General features: G+C 41.6%; 1 protein-coding gene across 7 annotated transcripts in view; it reads left to right on the top strand.

The window, feature by feature from the left end:
• LOC144114372 (EEIG family member 2) overlaps positions 1-15603 on the top strand; it is a 49399-nt gene that overhangs the window by 7118 nt on the left and 26678 nt on the right. For all 7 annotated transcript variants that reach the window (XM_077648063.1, XM_077648059.1, XM_077648061.1 and 4 more), the window contains exons 3-5: positions 5385-5505; positions 9737-9927; positions 13920-14083. In XM_077648063.1, the coding sequence (XP_077504189.1) occupies positions 5385-5505; positions 9737-9927; positions 13920-14083 (476 nt within the window). The remainder of the gene's footprint in view (positions 1-5384; positions 5506-9736; positions 9928-13919; positions 14084-15603) is intronic.

Below are 15603 nucleotides of genomic sequence, written 5' to 3'. Positions count from 1 at the left end.
CACTAATATTTCAATGGCTTATCAGGTTGAGAATGTAGATCGTTCGCCCGCAAGTGTTGAAGCTTGTGAATATATGTGGGGCTGACCTTTCATTGCTTTCCTTTTTTCTGCCAGCCTACAAAGCATGCATTTTTTCATGCCACTGATATAGTTCTTTAGTCTTTAGGTTTCGTTTTAAATCAAAAGTACATGTGGTTTGAAAGTTGGTTGCAAGTTGTGAGTTCACAATTACATAAATTGTGCACAGCACATAATGCATATACTGTTAATGAACTCAAATAGTAGTTTTTAAGGTGGACATTCTGTGTTTTACTGTAGCTCTGGTATGGTCGGTGCAAATTTTCTTTTGTTTGTTTTTGCAAAAATGGATGCTTTCAAATGTTTAACATGTTGTTTTGATTACATAATGAGTTTTATGATAGGAATGAGTCAAAAGCGGTATAATTAAGACCCTGAAACCAGTGTTCAGCCACAATGGAGAGAAATGAGGTGTGAGGGTGGCAGTTTTTTGTGCATTAATGTCATGTTCCTCAATAAAAATAGAAAATTTCAGCATTTTTCCTCTTTTAGATAATTTGCACCTCAATGGAGTATGTCTACATGTTACATTGAAGGAAACTGTAGCTGAAAGTAAGAAATTACTTGCGTTCAGGACTTCATTACATCCTTCATTCAAGCCATGGGCATTTTTTATTTGCTTGATCTTTCTTTGTTGTTTAAGCTTTTTGCCTGCTTTCTGTAGCCGTAAGCATATTTGAAAGTTTGCACTTGCAAAGCATAGTTTGCTTTAAATGTGTCCCATTTTCAGCTTGTTTTGTTCTTTAAATTAGTTGAAGTGCCCTTAAATCTAGTCTTACTGCCATTTATCCAACAAACTAACTTTGACTTTCAATTGGCTAAAGAAGCCTCTGTTAAGCAAGCCAAATGCAATTCCAGCATGTGCTACACTGCTGCAGAAACTTATTGAAACATAATCTTGTTTTGTGTTTAGAACATAAATTTCTGTTTTTGTCATTGTTCTTCATTGGGAAGATTTAAAGTGCACTGAAATCAACTATGCATGTTATGGACCTTGGAAGAATGCCATAGAGCATTTCCTGCAGGTGCTTCAGTCGTTTCTGTAATTCCACTTTATTCTCCTCTTTCGTCTTGTCATATTTTTCTGCCCGTAATATACTTATTTTTCCTTTAGTTGTGGCCTGGTTATTACCAATCTATCCTGGCTTACGTACTTGTTATGTGAGGGACACATAATTTGACTTTTGGACTTGCTTAGAGTGATATTTGTATCACATTAAAAATGAGTTCGACTGGAGCAGTTCTGAAAGTGTAGTTGTACAGTTATGCGGAGCCCACAGATAGACCTTTTGTGTCATCCTTTGACATTGGCATGAGGGAAACAATAAGTGTAAGAGCAGGTGCAGGTGACATCTCTGCAGGCACTATATGCCATACACAGATGTTGCGTGGAGCCGGATATTGCCCACTTTCATACTTGTGTCGTCACGCAACAGTTAGCGCGCTCTATCGTCCATTGTTCCACAGGAAAGATGGTTCTGCTCTCCCTCTTTCTCCCAGCTGCTGCCATAATGGGCTTTCAGTGGGGTAGTGCGTGTTGGCCTGGGCGTGGACTTCCTGCATCCTCTTTCCTTCTCACTGGTTCCTGCTGCCTTCATTCCTTCCGCAACCTGTTTGTACAGCTGTGCATTCTGCCGACAAGTAGTAGAAAATGCAGCAGCTTTTTGCTACTTCTGCTTTTAGGCTGCCATAACTTATTCATTGTACTTGAGAACTTGTGAAGGTGAAATGTGAAGGGTGCTTTCTCTCTGTATTAAGCTTTCTATGTGAGCGTTTTACTATCCCATGATGTTTTTCTCATTGTTTCTTGCATCATGCCTTCCTTTTCTGGTGTACAATACATCTTGGCTTGTGAGATCATGCTTACTAGCTTTGTGTCTGTACACTCAGTGGGATTGTTTCCTTGAACACTTTGTCCGCATTCTTCAACTTTCCACGCCCACTTTCTACATTCCTGTTGCTGACAAAGATGTTGCACCATCTTTGTGTGCACTTGTGCACACTTGTGGATCTATGCCTGTACATAACACAGGCTGTCCATGTCAGTAGGTTCAAATACATATACACTGGCACGTCGTACAGGCTCAAGCAGTACAAAAGGGAGCATCATAATAGCTTGTAACCAACAATAATTCCCCTTATATAAGTTAGTAGCCTACTACTATGTTTTTTTTTAGTTTCATCAACTCTAAATTGGGTGTAGAAGCAGAAACAGATTTGCTTCTTTGATGCAAACTGTGTGTTTATTTTGTTGGTGCTGGTGAGGACATATGTGAACAGAGAATGCTATTCTGTTAAAAGTGCACTTACGGTATATTGTATCTCCATGCAAAATCGAAACAGTGATTACTACCAGAATGCCAATGCCATCCGTCCTAATTGTTAATAGGCAACTAGTAAATTGGGTTAGAAGGTCACTGTAAATTTTTTTTTTTTGTTCACATCTGAGCCTAAGCATAATGGTACTCATGCACTTTTTGTGGGGATCATCCCATGAAAGCTGGAGGATCTTTGTTGCAGTCACTCAGTTGGTTTATTGGTCGTAATTAAGGAGCATTGTAACAGCTTACTTTATTTTAAAGTTCCTGTAATGGAACTGGCTCTGGGAAACCAGGTTGCTTCTATAAACGATCAACGAAAACTAGATAGCCTGTTTTAGAAGTTAACTGACATTACCTTATACTAGTTCAAGAGTAATTTTTTAATGTGTCCCGGATCTTAAGGATACCCACACACTATTCAGTGTAATGCTAGTGCTGGCAGTTGAAGACACTCGTCTCCTAGGACGAGCGTGTGAAATAGACTGCAAAGATACTAAAGAAAGAAAGATACTAACTTTAAACTGCATGGTGCACATCACATTGTCCAGTGTACTTCTCAAAACATAATCGGTATCACCCGTATTAGCTGCCGCAGGTACTGAAAGTTTGCTTAAAAATTGCTTGCTGAACGCAATTTTCTCTTGCCTTAGGTAAAAAAAATTGGCAGTGATGGCATTCTCCCAAGATAAGGTCTCGCATGCAATAATTGCTGCAAGAATCTAACCATGGCAACAGAAAACAGCGTTATATATCTGCTGGCTTATTGCTTAATTAGATGGTTGATTGTGATGCATTCAATATTTTTGTGCAAGTTTCAGATTTTTCCAGTCAGAGGTATTTTTTCCTTTGTAAGCTATACGTATCGTTTTTTTTCTTTATGGCATTAAATAGAGAACTCTATTAGCCACACTATGATGCACTACATTAAAGCAAAATATTAAATTTATGGGTGAAAAAAAATTTTAAGCACACCACCGTGAAATTGCCCGTTTTCCTGCAGTAAGGAAAGAGTTAACACAGGCTTGGTACAAATGCAGCTCACCTCTTGGTTTACTTAAAACGCATGAGCAGGCATCCGTTAAAAGTGTTGATTTATGTGCATAGGTATTTTAGTGCCTTTTTTCTGCAAGCTCAGCCAGTGGCCTGGAATGCTTAGAATTCATAACATTGGAGAGGATGCTATCTAGTCTGCTGCCCATCTTGCTGCTCACACACATTGCTCTATGTTTATTATTCTTGCGTGCCTGGAGCTGGGAGTGGGCTTGCCCTTTTTGGCTGCAGCTTTCTGTCCATCGTCTTCCTTAGTCCTCTGAGAGATATATTTTTGGACTGTTCCCATGCTGCTTTTTTATTCATTTTGTTCTTTATTGCTTTTATTGCGTATTTTATTTTTTGCTAACGTTAGCAAAACTGAACATGGTTGAGCTTAATGATGTCTTTTTCTGTTGTTGTTTATTGACAAGCATATCTGTCTTCATTAACATGTAATAGGTTGTACACAAAGTGATTGTGCAGGAAGGTTTTCCTTCTTCACAGTAAGAGCTTTTAACAATAAAAGAGACATGTGGAACATCAATACATACACAATTTGGTTTTCTACTTCATGAGACATTTAGGGACAATCAAAATTATCGAACAAATTGGTTGTTTGAAAAGCATAAATGCAAATTACATCTCATTTGCTGGATTGCTTTGAGATGGCCATTCATTTTTACCTTTAACCGAACCACTTCAGTACACTTTCTTGCAGGCAAAAGTAAATAGAGGATATAAAAAATATGTGGCCTAAAAATAAACTACAAACTTTATTAGTGGCAGGTTGTGAATCAGAAATGCAGAGAGCACAAAACACAACAGAACAGGTGGGACTGATGCTAGTGAAGACTGGACAGGATAGGCATGTCCCACCTCTTCTGTCCTGTGTTCTGGGGTTTTTGTATGCATTCCCAATTCAAAAGAGGTCAGTTGTGAACAAAGTAATTAGTTACTTTGAACTTTTTGTTTTCACTAAGGTGCTTCATTGAGAACCAGTGTTACAGGTGTTATTTTGCAAATGATTGGTGCTTCATGAAATGCTGTTTGGTTCTGTTATACAAGCATGATATTGGTATTTCATGCCAACAACCCATTATGCTGTTCAGGCCAGCACTGGTACTACTCATACAATGAGTTTACTTACCTGCTCATTTTAGTGTTTTATACCTGTTCATTAATTGTTACATCTTCATCGTTAAAATGTTCAATGAACGTAAAAGAGGCTTGAGGACTGTTTTTTTGGTCTTTGTACATATATGGGCACTAGTGAGCTGAATGAAGTTTGCACACTTTTTCTGTTTTTGCCAATCGTTTAGGAGTAGTTTCGTTTAACAATGTAGTGTAACAGGGTACTGTGTAAGTGCAATTACCATGAAGTTTCTATGTTTGCTGTGGCCACAGCTTAAGAATTCTTCTCAGGTTTAGTATGAGTACAACCTGCTGAAACCGGGCTCTTGGTGTATGCAGACTGCTTCGGATCTGGTAATGAAATGAGACTTCGCAAGTTGTTGATAATTTGGATGCAGTTTTTTTTTTTGTTGTTCCTGCAGTTACAACTCATTGGTATGATTTTATTTGTAGAAAAATTGTACTAAAAATTTTTATTCATTTGAGTTGCCGAGCTTAAAATGAATGAATACTTAGAAGTTTAATGGGAAATGCTATAACCAAAAAGCCCAGCATTTCCTGAAGCCTTAGTGCTTAAGAAATTACTTCAGTGGTATGAAGAAGGAAGTGCATTTTGTTTCCGGCAAACTATAGCAGGTTCAATGAAGACTGCCATACAAAATCCAGGTGAATTTCGAATTATTGCAATGAGATAGTGGTGACTTTGCTGAAACATTATGACGTTTGACTAATGAGTGCCTTACTAATCTTGCAAACACCATTGTAAAAAACACGAATGCATTTGTCATAATTCACTGGAGCTTTATTTTCTCATTTCAACAGGGAGGAAGTGTGCAATCATTGCGTGAAATGGGACTCCAAGTTCGTCTTCACCTGCAAGATGAGCGCCAATGCCAACACTGGGGAACTGGATCCATGTATCTGCCGAATCTCGATCAGGAAAGTGCGTGAACACACCACTGACATTTTCCCAGATTTCTGGTTTTCTCTCTCTCTCTCGTCCCCCCCCCCATTTTTTAGTCATACAGCTGGTCTTAAAGTTGCTATGAAGTTCCTTTTTGTCCTTCGTAGTAAAATGTTTGTCCTCATTTTCTAGTTATCAGCAGAGGTGTTTAGGGCAGTAACTCTATAGTATGCAGAGTAGCATGGAAGAAGACTAACCACTGCTGAGTCTTCCAATTTCACTTAATACTTTGTCATATCCCTAGCAGCATCGATGACAGCCCCCATTCTGGCCGACAGAGGCCTGTAAAGTGAATCAGTGAATGGTGTATTCATTATTGAGGTGTTCCATTTGGAGAATATGATGGACCAGAGGAGGTTTGCTGATAAGCCGTGTAGTGGGTGATGTGCTGAGGCACTCAAATGCTGCCGCACCGTGAGGCCACACACTCCCATGTTCCCTCTTAATGTGGAACACCCTACAAGGAATGCCCAGAACGCCCGTTTTCGGAAAGTGGTCTTATGCAGATTAACAAAATGTTACTTCCCATGTATGTGTGTGCGATTTCGCCAGCATTACACTGCTGCCATGTCCGTACCTACCAGTCTACAAAAACAGTGTTAGTGTCTGACGCTTTAAGCTGGTTGGGATCGAATTCCACGGGTAGAAAAGCAAACTGTGCACTGCACTCACAAGTGTTTTTGCATCCTGTGTTAAAGTTAGGTGACCAACACTAGCATTGTTATATGCTGGGATAGAAATAAAAGAAAGCTTCAGGAAGTGAAGAAATATATGGTAAATTCTTCTCTGTCGTAACACCCACCATCATGCCAGTGTGAAAGTAAAAAAGGTGATTGCCAAATTCGACTGGGCTGTGTGCTTCCTCAGCCTTCCTGCACATCTTACGTGACACCATCGCATTCTAATCTTTCTGGGCCACTGAAGGAAATGCTCTGCAGATCCAGATTTGAGAAGGACGAGAGTATCATTTGTTCTGTGAAGACATGGTTACTCAAAAAAAAAAATCTCGTACAAAGATGTCATGCATGCCTCTGTTTCATGCTGGGGTAAAGCTGTAGAAGTGGGTGAAGATTACATAGAAAAATAACATAAATCCTGGAAATATGTAGTTGAACATTGTGCAAATTTAATTTTGAATAAAGGAGTGCTTGAAAAAAAAAAAATTGAAGGGCATTACTTTCTGGGCACCCTTCATATTTATGTGCTGTCATGAACAAGTTAATATGAAATTAACAAGGAACAACCAAAAGCTGCCGGTGACACCATGCTGCATAAGAATATCAGCTGATAGCAAAAAACTCCAGCATGATATTGTCAACAGGTTCTCATGGATCAGCATAATGGGTGTTAAGTGAGTGGAGGGGCTATGCATTTGTTTGTCCTTGTATCATTCCTACGATCTGTCCATGAGCACTTTGTACTGTTGCAAAACTACTTATTGTGGTTTGCTTCTCTCACTTAGTTTCACAAATTTGTAGTCAAGTGCATTATTACTGCAGGGTCATTCCACTTGACAGCGTATACAGTAGCACTCTTGTGTTAGTGTGAATTTTGTTGACTTGTGTACCATGGCTGCACGAAGCCACTGAAAGTTCTTGGTCATTGCTCCATCATTTCAGATTAGCTTGTCCTCGACTGCACATATACGATATGATGAGGGTTGCAACTAAGTTTTGCCAAGCTTTAAAAGACGACGTTGCATTGTATGAAAACATGAATAGCGCAGAGTTGTGGGCACTAATCTTGACCAGGTCTGCATATTTAAATGCACCGGATCTGCTCATTAACAAAGATACTAGCTAATTTCTCTGCAGTGAACATTAGCACAAAATTTCTAATGTAAAAGTTGAAGAAAATGTTCAGAAATACCCATTTCAGTGGTTTTCTTCAAAGTAACTTTTGTGTGGGTCTTTTTTTCGTGATAAAGGTCACCAGGTTTAAAAATTGTCACGCGACTAAGTACTCTCGCGACATGAGGTTCGCAGCCTTGAGCTCACCATGTTCGAAAGAACTCTGTTACTTCAAAACCTTACTGAACACAGTCCACCAGTTACAGCTATGGCTGTGCGATGATTGCTGGGCACTTTTTTTTTGCTAGGGTTATGGTGCTGCGGTATAGGCACCACCACTTCAGACGGCAAAAAATTACAGTAGAACCCCCCTATAGTAAAATAGCTTGGACCAGCAAAAATCTTTACTATTTCAGGGTCTTTACTATATGAGTTGTTGGTGATGGCATGACTCTGACTATGCTCTCTGGCTGCTTACTAACCAGAAGTTTTGTTTTATAAAACAAACACTCATAAATACCTTTACCTTAAATCATTCTCTTATCGCCCCTTTATGTGATAATTATTTATCAGTTATCACATTCACACAAATACAACACTTGCTACAAAAAAAAAGCAAGCTTGATTCCATGTGAAAACCAAAGTGTTCCATGATCACGGCATCTTTTGTGTCTTTAACGTCGTTTAAGAAGGAGTAGTTAGAAACGCGTGCTATAATGGGAAGCGTGGCAAAACCGCCTACGCAGCTCCTCTGCACCTCATCTTGCCGCTGCTTCCCTGTGCTTCACGCTACCGTACTAGGAACGCTCACCCTGTTCTTCCCTTTTGTACTCCTCACTGCATTTTTACTGGCTTTCCTTTATTAGTGGCCCGCGCCGCCTTCTTTCTACATTCATAGCCAGCTTTACTTTTTCTGTGCGTGCTGCGCGCTTTGCCTCACCACCTCAAGGTTCTCAAAAAGTCTGCTTCTCTTCGCAGCGTTCGAGCTTGGTGGCAAACTGACCTCAATGAGCGCATTCGGTACCTATATGCTTCGCGAACCTCGACTTCGCGCGCGCCACGATGTCATCATTCCGCGGGAAGTACATCGCCACGTCTGGACGCTCTTTACTATAGCCGTTTCTTCGAAAAAAATCTATACTATAATCAGAAAAATAATGTACAGTTGTCTATGGGAGGTGAAATGGGACCGCAACTTCACTTTACTATATCCGAGTTTTTACTATAGCGAGTTTCTTGTATCTGTGCTATACCGTGAAATGGTGACAGCGTGGTCATGCTCCTGCTTGCGCTCTCATGATTCTAACAAAGTGATGTGCCCATGCTCATCGCAGAACTATCTTTGTGACTAGTAGCCCCTTTGTTCTTTACACCTTTGTGTAACCAAGTTATTTTAATCGAGGTGCATTTGATGGTATTAACATCATGACAAGGGGGCACATAGTCATGTGACAATTTTTAAATCTCACAATATTTATTTTAGGCTCGGAAAAAGACAAACAATAAAGTTACTTAGAATGAAAACTGCTGAAATGGGCAGTTCTCAACATGTTCTACATCTTTTACATTGAAAATTTTGTGGTTAAGGCCTCTGCAGAAAAGTAACTAGTTTATCTTTGTTAATGAGCAACTCCAGTGCATTAAAAAAATTATGCTGACCTGGTCACGACAAATGCCTACAACCCTGCACTAGTCATATATTGAAACAGCAGATTATTGTATTTTAAAGCTCGTCTCAACTTAGCTGGAACACCCTGGATATTTCTGCTCAGTAAGCCTGAGCACTAGACCATAAACAGAATTTATTGTACACACTCAGAATTCAAACTGACTTGATATGCAGCATCACAACAGAACTGTGAACTACTTAAGCCAAGGGAGAAAAGTTAACATTGCCTGCAGTTCTACTTGTAATTTCCAGCTTTGGCAGCAGCACTTTTATGAAGAAAAACGCTGAGGCAGTGTACATTAATCTGTGGCTGCCCATTCTAGCATCTCGCTTTGCTTGCGTGTTGCATAAATGCACTTATTATGCTATGTTGTGCCCTGCATTCTATTTTGAGTAGGAATTTATTCATTTGTATTGGTAACTACTGTGGGACACACACAGTTTAGTGCACGATAAATAAAATTCAAAGAGAAGATGCACGAACAGGTTTATAGTTGAATGGTGTCTACAAGTTTGTGTTTTTCTAAACTGCAGCTATATTTAAACACTTTGTCCTTTTGAGCCATATATTCTGCCCTTCTGTCTTCATTTTTCTTTCTGCAAAGCTGTGCCAGACAGAAATAATATTTTTCATTGGAGCTCAAATGCATTTCAGTTTTTGTTTGCTGTTCTTGTTTCCTTTTTGAGAAATTCTAGTTGTTCCACTGAATCAGAGTAGTGATCACCTGTTGTCTCTTGTGCTTGATAATAGGAGGTCAAGGGAGGCCGGTCCTTCCAGAAGCTGGGCTTCGCAGACCTCAACCTGGTAGAGTTCGCAGGTGCAGGACTCTGCTCACGGCGCTACTTGCTCGAGGGCTACGATGCTAAGCACCGCCAGGACAACTCCATCCTCCAGTTGTCGCTCAGCATGACACTTCTCTCTGGGGACCCCTGCTTCAAGGCGTATGTGCAAGATGTTAATAATTTACCTTCTCACTCCCATTCTCACTCCCAACTTTGAGGTGTGACACAAAAATTACATTAAAAAAATTGCAGGGAACTTTTCAACATACAAGGCACTTGAAACAAACGGGGAGCTTACAACTCAATAAAAACTTGACTCCTAAGAAGCTACGAGGTGTGGCACAATTCAGCAATTCAAGTGCTAGACCATGGAAGGGTAATTAGACCTGGGCGAACAGTCCCGGTCAGCAACGGTGCGATGGCAGTGTCGAGTGCTTCTAACAGACTTCAGAATTAAATATTGGGACGGTTCAAATACTTGAGCGTCTAGTAGTAGATTTTTTTTTTTTGGCTCAAAGCCTTAACCGCTAATGCTTTCCTTACTGTGCCTGTTCAAATCGTTCCGTTCAGTTTGAAGGATGGCACAAAATGCCCTCATTCTGAGCAGTCTGGGCCACTTCTGAACAAGTAACACCATTCAGTATGTTGTAAAAACTGTACATCAGTTTCGGAACCTCTTTTTTTGTCAGCCACATTTGTGAGTATTTTTAAGGGGCCAGAGCACTTAATTTTAAGCACCCAATTTTTTTCGGCACTGCAGAAGCCTTGCTGTCTAAGGTGCTTGATTTTGCAAAAGTTTTGATAAAAATGTTGTAGATGATGTTTACAGAGAATTTTTTTATCAGTGTGTGTGCCTGTTTTTATGTAGGTCGGTACTGGAAACAATGATCAGCGAAAGTGACGGCGATTGTACGTTGGAAGAAGTGATTTACGAAAGAATAATTGAAATCTCATCCCCAGACATTAATTAGGCACTTTTCTTATATACAGAGTAGCATCCATTTCAGTTTCCACACCCAATGCTATTAAGGCACAGTCACTCACAGCTCGTTAACGAGTTTTAGTGGACCGCGGTTGCCACTTTATCCAAGAAATGCAAAACACAGTGGCGTCATCTAGTGGCAAAAGCTAAAAACACATCTTCGACGATCCGAAGGGTGCTTTGTTTTGTAGCGAGAGCTACACTGGGCTACCAGTCGAGCATTTTGCAGTGGCTGGGAGAGGCCAGTTGTGCGCATGCGCCGTTACCATGGGAACCGAAGAGGAACAGCAGGTGTGACATGCGCTTCGCCGTCGGAGCGGGCGTCGCATGCGCAGAGTTGCGTATAAAAGGCGAAGATGTAATGGGCAGCTGTATCACAACGTTTGACGTGGATGCAGAGAAGGAGAGTCCAGCCGCTGCTAAACGGCGGTAAAGACAAGAGAAGATTAACTCCTCCGATCCTGAGGTTGTCGGCTGGCACTTGGCTACTCAACAAAGAGAGAATGAGCGTAAGAAGGCGAAGAGAGCAGCGGAGACGCCTGAACTGAGGGAGGAACGGCTTGCCAAATGGAGATGACAGACTGCCGAGCGTAATAGACGGCGCATAGCCGCAGAGATGGAGCCTTATGTCTCTCATTGCTAAACATACAGTGGCCACAACAAGCTCAGCCAGGGAAACGTGCCTCTCGCTACGTATATCCTGGCATAGCCGAGCTAAGCTGCTGCCAAATTTTTTCCAATGAAGGGGGCACTGGAGAGAGCATAAACTTTAATTAAACATGAGGAACACTCCTGATAGAAAAAAAAATAAACGCTGTGCATTTAACACAAACTGGTGATGATGTACCGAGATGTGGTCACGGGGTGTACCACACTAATAATGGCAGGGTTTCACAGCAAGATGGCACTTATGTGATTTCCAATGCCAAATTGAAATTTGAAATCCTCATTTTTTTTTCTCGATATTGCAGTGCTTAATTCTCACAATATGACGCTCTATCTTTTCATTTCTACCATAAACCCATGGCACATTTTGGTTCAGTGGGCAGTTCCTTTAGACTGCACAAAAGCTGTCTGCACGGAACCATCACACAAGCATGGCACCAAGGTGGCGTCTTCTTTTCACACTGACAGTGCACAGTAGTGACGGTGTTCTCGCGATTTCGCAGTATCGACACATAGGCACAAACGAGAGCTTTGTGCGAAATGATGCCGTTCATGACGTTAGAGATTATTGCTTCTCTCAGCCTGGACTGTCGACAGGTTCCCATCTGTAACTTTCGTTTCCGGTGTTGCTGAAAAGATTTACTGCTTTCAGGGCCTCTGAACGTCTCAGGCATTTTCTAAACAATTCTGTGCCACCAGCACTGTAGCAGACACTGTTATCTTCTGACTGCATGTTTAATGGCTCTCCAATTTTGTCAGTCAGATTTTTTCTTTCGTAAGCAACTATGTTCAGTTTTTTTCCTTAGCCGCATTATTAAGTGCTGTAATAAAGAAAAATTTTTAATGTACAAAAAAAAGAGTTGAGGTACTTTTAAAGAAACTCTGAGCTCAAGACAGTCTGAACTGAAGATTTCACCCACAGTAATTGAAGGGCAGATTTGAGCAAAACTGGACATTTTGTGAATAAAATAAATAGAATAAACATCAGATAATGTGGTGACTCATCATATTTTCTTTGCACTCTGGGTGATGACACTAGAACCCAAAGGAAAGTTGGTTTGCTTTAATTGTTTGCAAGAAACTGCAATACTCAAAGCATCTGAAAGCTAGATGTTTTATGGCTTTACAGGTGTGTTTTGAACGATTTTTGATGAATAATACACCTGTCACACAAGCACTTTCAAAGGCTATTGAGTCGAATGCCTTCGAGATTCTCAGTGTTGGACTCAAAAGGGTGTGCTTCTGCTGCATAGCAAACTCGATCACTGTCAAGGGTTCCCATCATCTTGCAACAAGGTATTATGGAGCCACCGTCACCACCATTAATTTTGCAGGCGTGCTAGCGATCAGCCAACAAGTTTAACCTGAAAAGGTTGAGAACAAAATATTTACTCGTTTTAGTGATATTAATCACTCTTGAAATAAACGTTGTTGTCTTAGACAAGCTGTAGTAGCATTCATGCACTTTTGAGGAAGCTAGTATTTGCTGTTTTGTCACTGGCAACAATGGTTCTTTGTGTGCTGCAATGTTTTGTTGCCTGGGCTGTCATATTTTTGCAAAATAAGTTGTATATTTTGAAGTTTCATATTTTTCAAAAATGATTGTGCACTGATTTTATTCCCCTGTGTGTTGCTGCGAGCGCTCCGTATTTGAGAGTGCACGCTGCCACCGCTCGAAGGCCCTTGAAATCTCGATAGAGTTCTGTGCTACTCCATTGACACGATAGACTATTGGCTCGATGGGTATTGAAACTGCCCATGTAGCAGCGCTGGATGGCTTTTGAGTTGATAGGCTATCGGTTCAAAGGCCTTAGAAATGCCTGTGTGACAGGGTTATAAGGTGAACATTCAAAGCACGTAATCTCTTGCAAAAGTTTCCAGGCCAAAGCACTTGCGACCGGTGCAGGCACGGAGCTGTGTAGTGACTGTGGTAGATGTAATGCCATGTAAATAAAGACGTCAAGGAAAGCTCCTCACTTACAAGGTTGCATCAACAAGTTAATGCAGCTGCATAGCCAAGAGGTGTATGTGAATTGAGTTCAGCAATCAACAAGTTCGATGGCCTGAGAACCTTTGCATTGGATAGTATGTGGCACATTGTAAGCCAAGAATGCAACAATTGAGGCCCTGCTTGAGGCTGGCCAATGTCTTGTCTCGTACGGGAGGCAGCAGGTTGGACATGGTGGCTTGTTGTCTTCTGGAGAATCATCAGAACCTACTGTTGCGGCCATATAGCTATACTTGGCTAAGACCACAGTGCTGGGAACAGAGTCTGAGCTGAAAAGAAGAAAAGCATGGGGCTGTTACAAAATTTAGTGCTGTCTAAACGTGCCAGCGAGAGCGCTACTGGTAGCTATGCAATCTTTGGAAGCATATGTGCATGTGTATGTATCTTCTCAGTGGAAAAATTTAGCGCACCATTTATCGATTTCTGATTTGGACTGGGCTGTTGGTGGCACACGAAACAGACACGAGCACTGTTTGTGTACTTGTGGTCATGCAGTCCCACGCTGCCTTGCCCTGCACCTAGTGAACAGCAGCCCAGTGAATTGCACGTGGTGGCACCCAAGGTGGATGACCACAGTGGCAGCAGCATTGCCAGCAGCAGCAGTGGCTTTGGCAGCCTGCCCCGCAAGCAGCGGCCAACCATTGGCAGCACATCTGCAGGTAGGTTACTCTCTTGGCTGTTTTGTTTTGCTTTACCGTATAGTTCCCATGTGTTACAATCCAGCTTTCCATGTTTAGCTGTTCTTTCTTTGTTAATGTTGGTGAAAAAGCAAAGAAAAATTGGAAGTTGAAAATAATGGTTTGTGTGCCCTCCTCTTCAGTGATGCGTGATGCTCTCTCCTTCGAAATGCTAGCATGACTCAGAGGCGTAGTAGCAAGTGTTGCTACACTGCAGTTGCAACACCTTATACTCTGCGACTACATACATAGCCGAAACACACCCTTTTTGTCTACTCGGCGGAATATACTAATGCCTAGTTGCTGTTAATAACCTTCTCCTAAAATGCAGTGTTCTGGTAACACGTTATTTGAGGCATATTTTTAACATTACTGCACATTTTGGCCGCCGCAGGGTGGGGGCTCAGTGGCTATGGTGCTCGGCTGCTGGCCCGAAAGAAGCGGATTCGATCCCAGCTGCGGCGGCCGAATATCAGTGGAGGCGAAATTCTAGAGGCCCATGTACTGTGTGATGTCGGTGCACGTTAAGGAACCCCTGATGGTCGAAATTTCTGGAGCCTTTCACTACGGCGTCCCTCATAGCTCGAGTCGCCTTGGGACGTTAAACCCCCACAAACTAACTAAACATTACTGCACATTTTCAATATTAGAGTCACGCAAAAACACATTTATTGATTACAGCATTCTTTCGGGTGTAAGTCTAGTTGCACAACGCTTTCATAAATAGTGGCTACAGTATCGACAGAGTGGAGCAACTACGCAGTAATGTACGTGGCGGTCACCCTCATCATAATCATCAGCGTGACTACACCCACTGCAGGTCAGATTTCACCCTACGGCCCAACTATTGACAGAGTGACACTGTTGCAAGCACTCCAACCATGTACCATTCTTTTTGCTGCCACAAAAAGTTGTTACAGTGTGTATAGCATGATGGCACATCCTTGTGTATTGTTAGTTATTTTTTTTTTTTTTCAACTTATCCGAAAGCTTATATTACCGTATTTACACGATTTTAAGTTGACTGAAATGTAAGTCGACCCCTCCCCATATCGCATCTCAGAAGAAAAAAAAAAAAAACTTCGAGGTCGCTTAAGCTTGGCCTTTAACAGTAGAACGTGATGGCATTATCCGGCCACTGCCACATATCGTCAGCTGCGCGCACGAGCTGGCGCGTACAGGGGCACGGGCGTGCCCATGGGCACGTTCCAAAACTGAAATGTATTAGTTACTGTACTACTTGTCTACACTTGCGCCATCGTCCTCACTAGCACTGCCGTCGTGATAGCTGCTGCGGTCCCACAGTACGTCATTTAACTTCGTTGTGTAGCGAAATCCCGCAGTTCACAAACAGCCGCACCACGGCATCGTTTGGAACAGCTGAAAATTTTGCCTTACTGCAGCAGCCACGCCTGTATCGCCCATTGTGAACGTCAAACTTGCGGCCCGGCGCGCACTTGTTTATTTCTTCGACGTAAAGAATGACAGCCATCTTGAATGTA

The sequence above is a fragment of the Amblyomma americanum genome, chromosome 1 (genome assembly GCF_052857255.1).
Source record: "Amblyomma americanum isolate KBUSLIRL-KWMA chromosome 1, ASM5285725v1, whole genome shotgun sequence".
In the NCBI taxonomy this organism is placed as follows: Eukaryota; Metazoa; Arthropoda; class Arachnida; order Ixodida; family Ixodidae; genus Amblyomma; species Amblyomma americanum.
The sequence above is the reverse complement of the archived record's forward strand: the minus strand, read 5'-3'. Positions and strand labels throughout refer to the sequence as shown.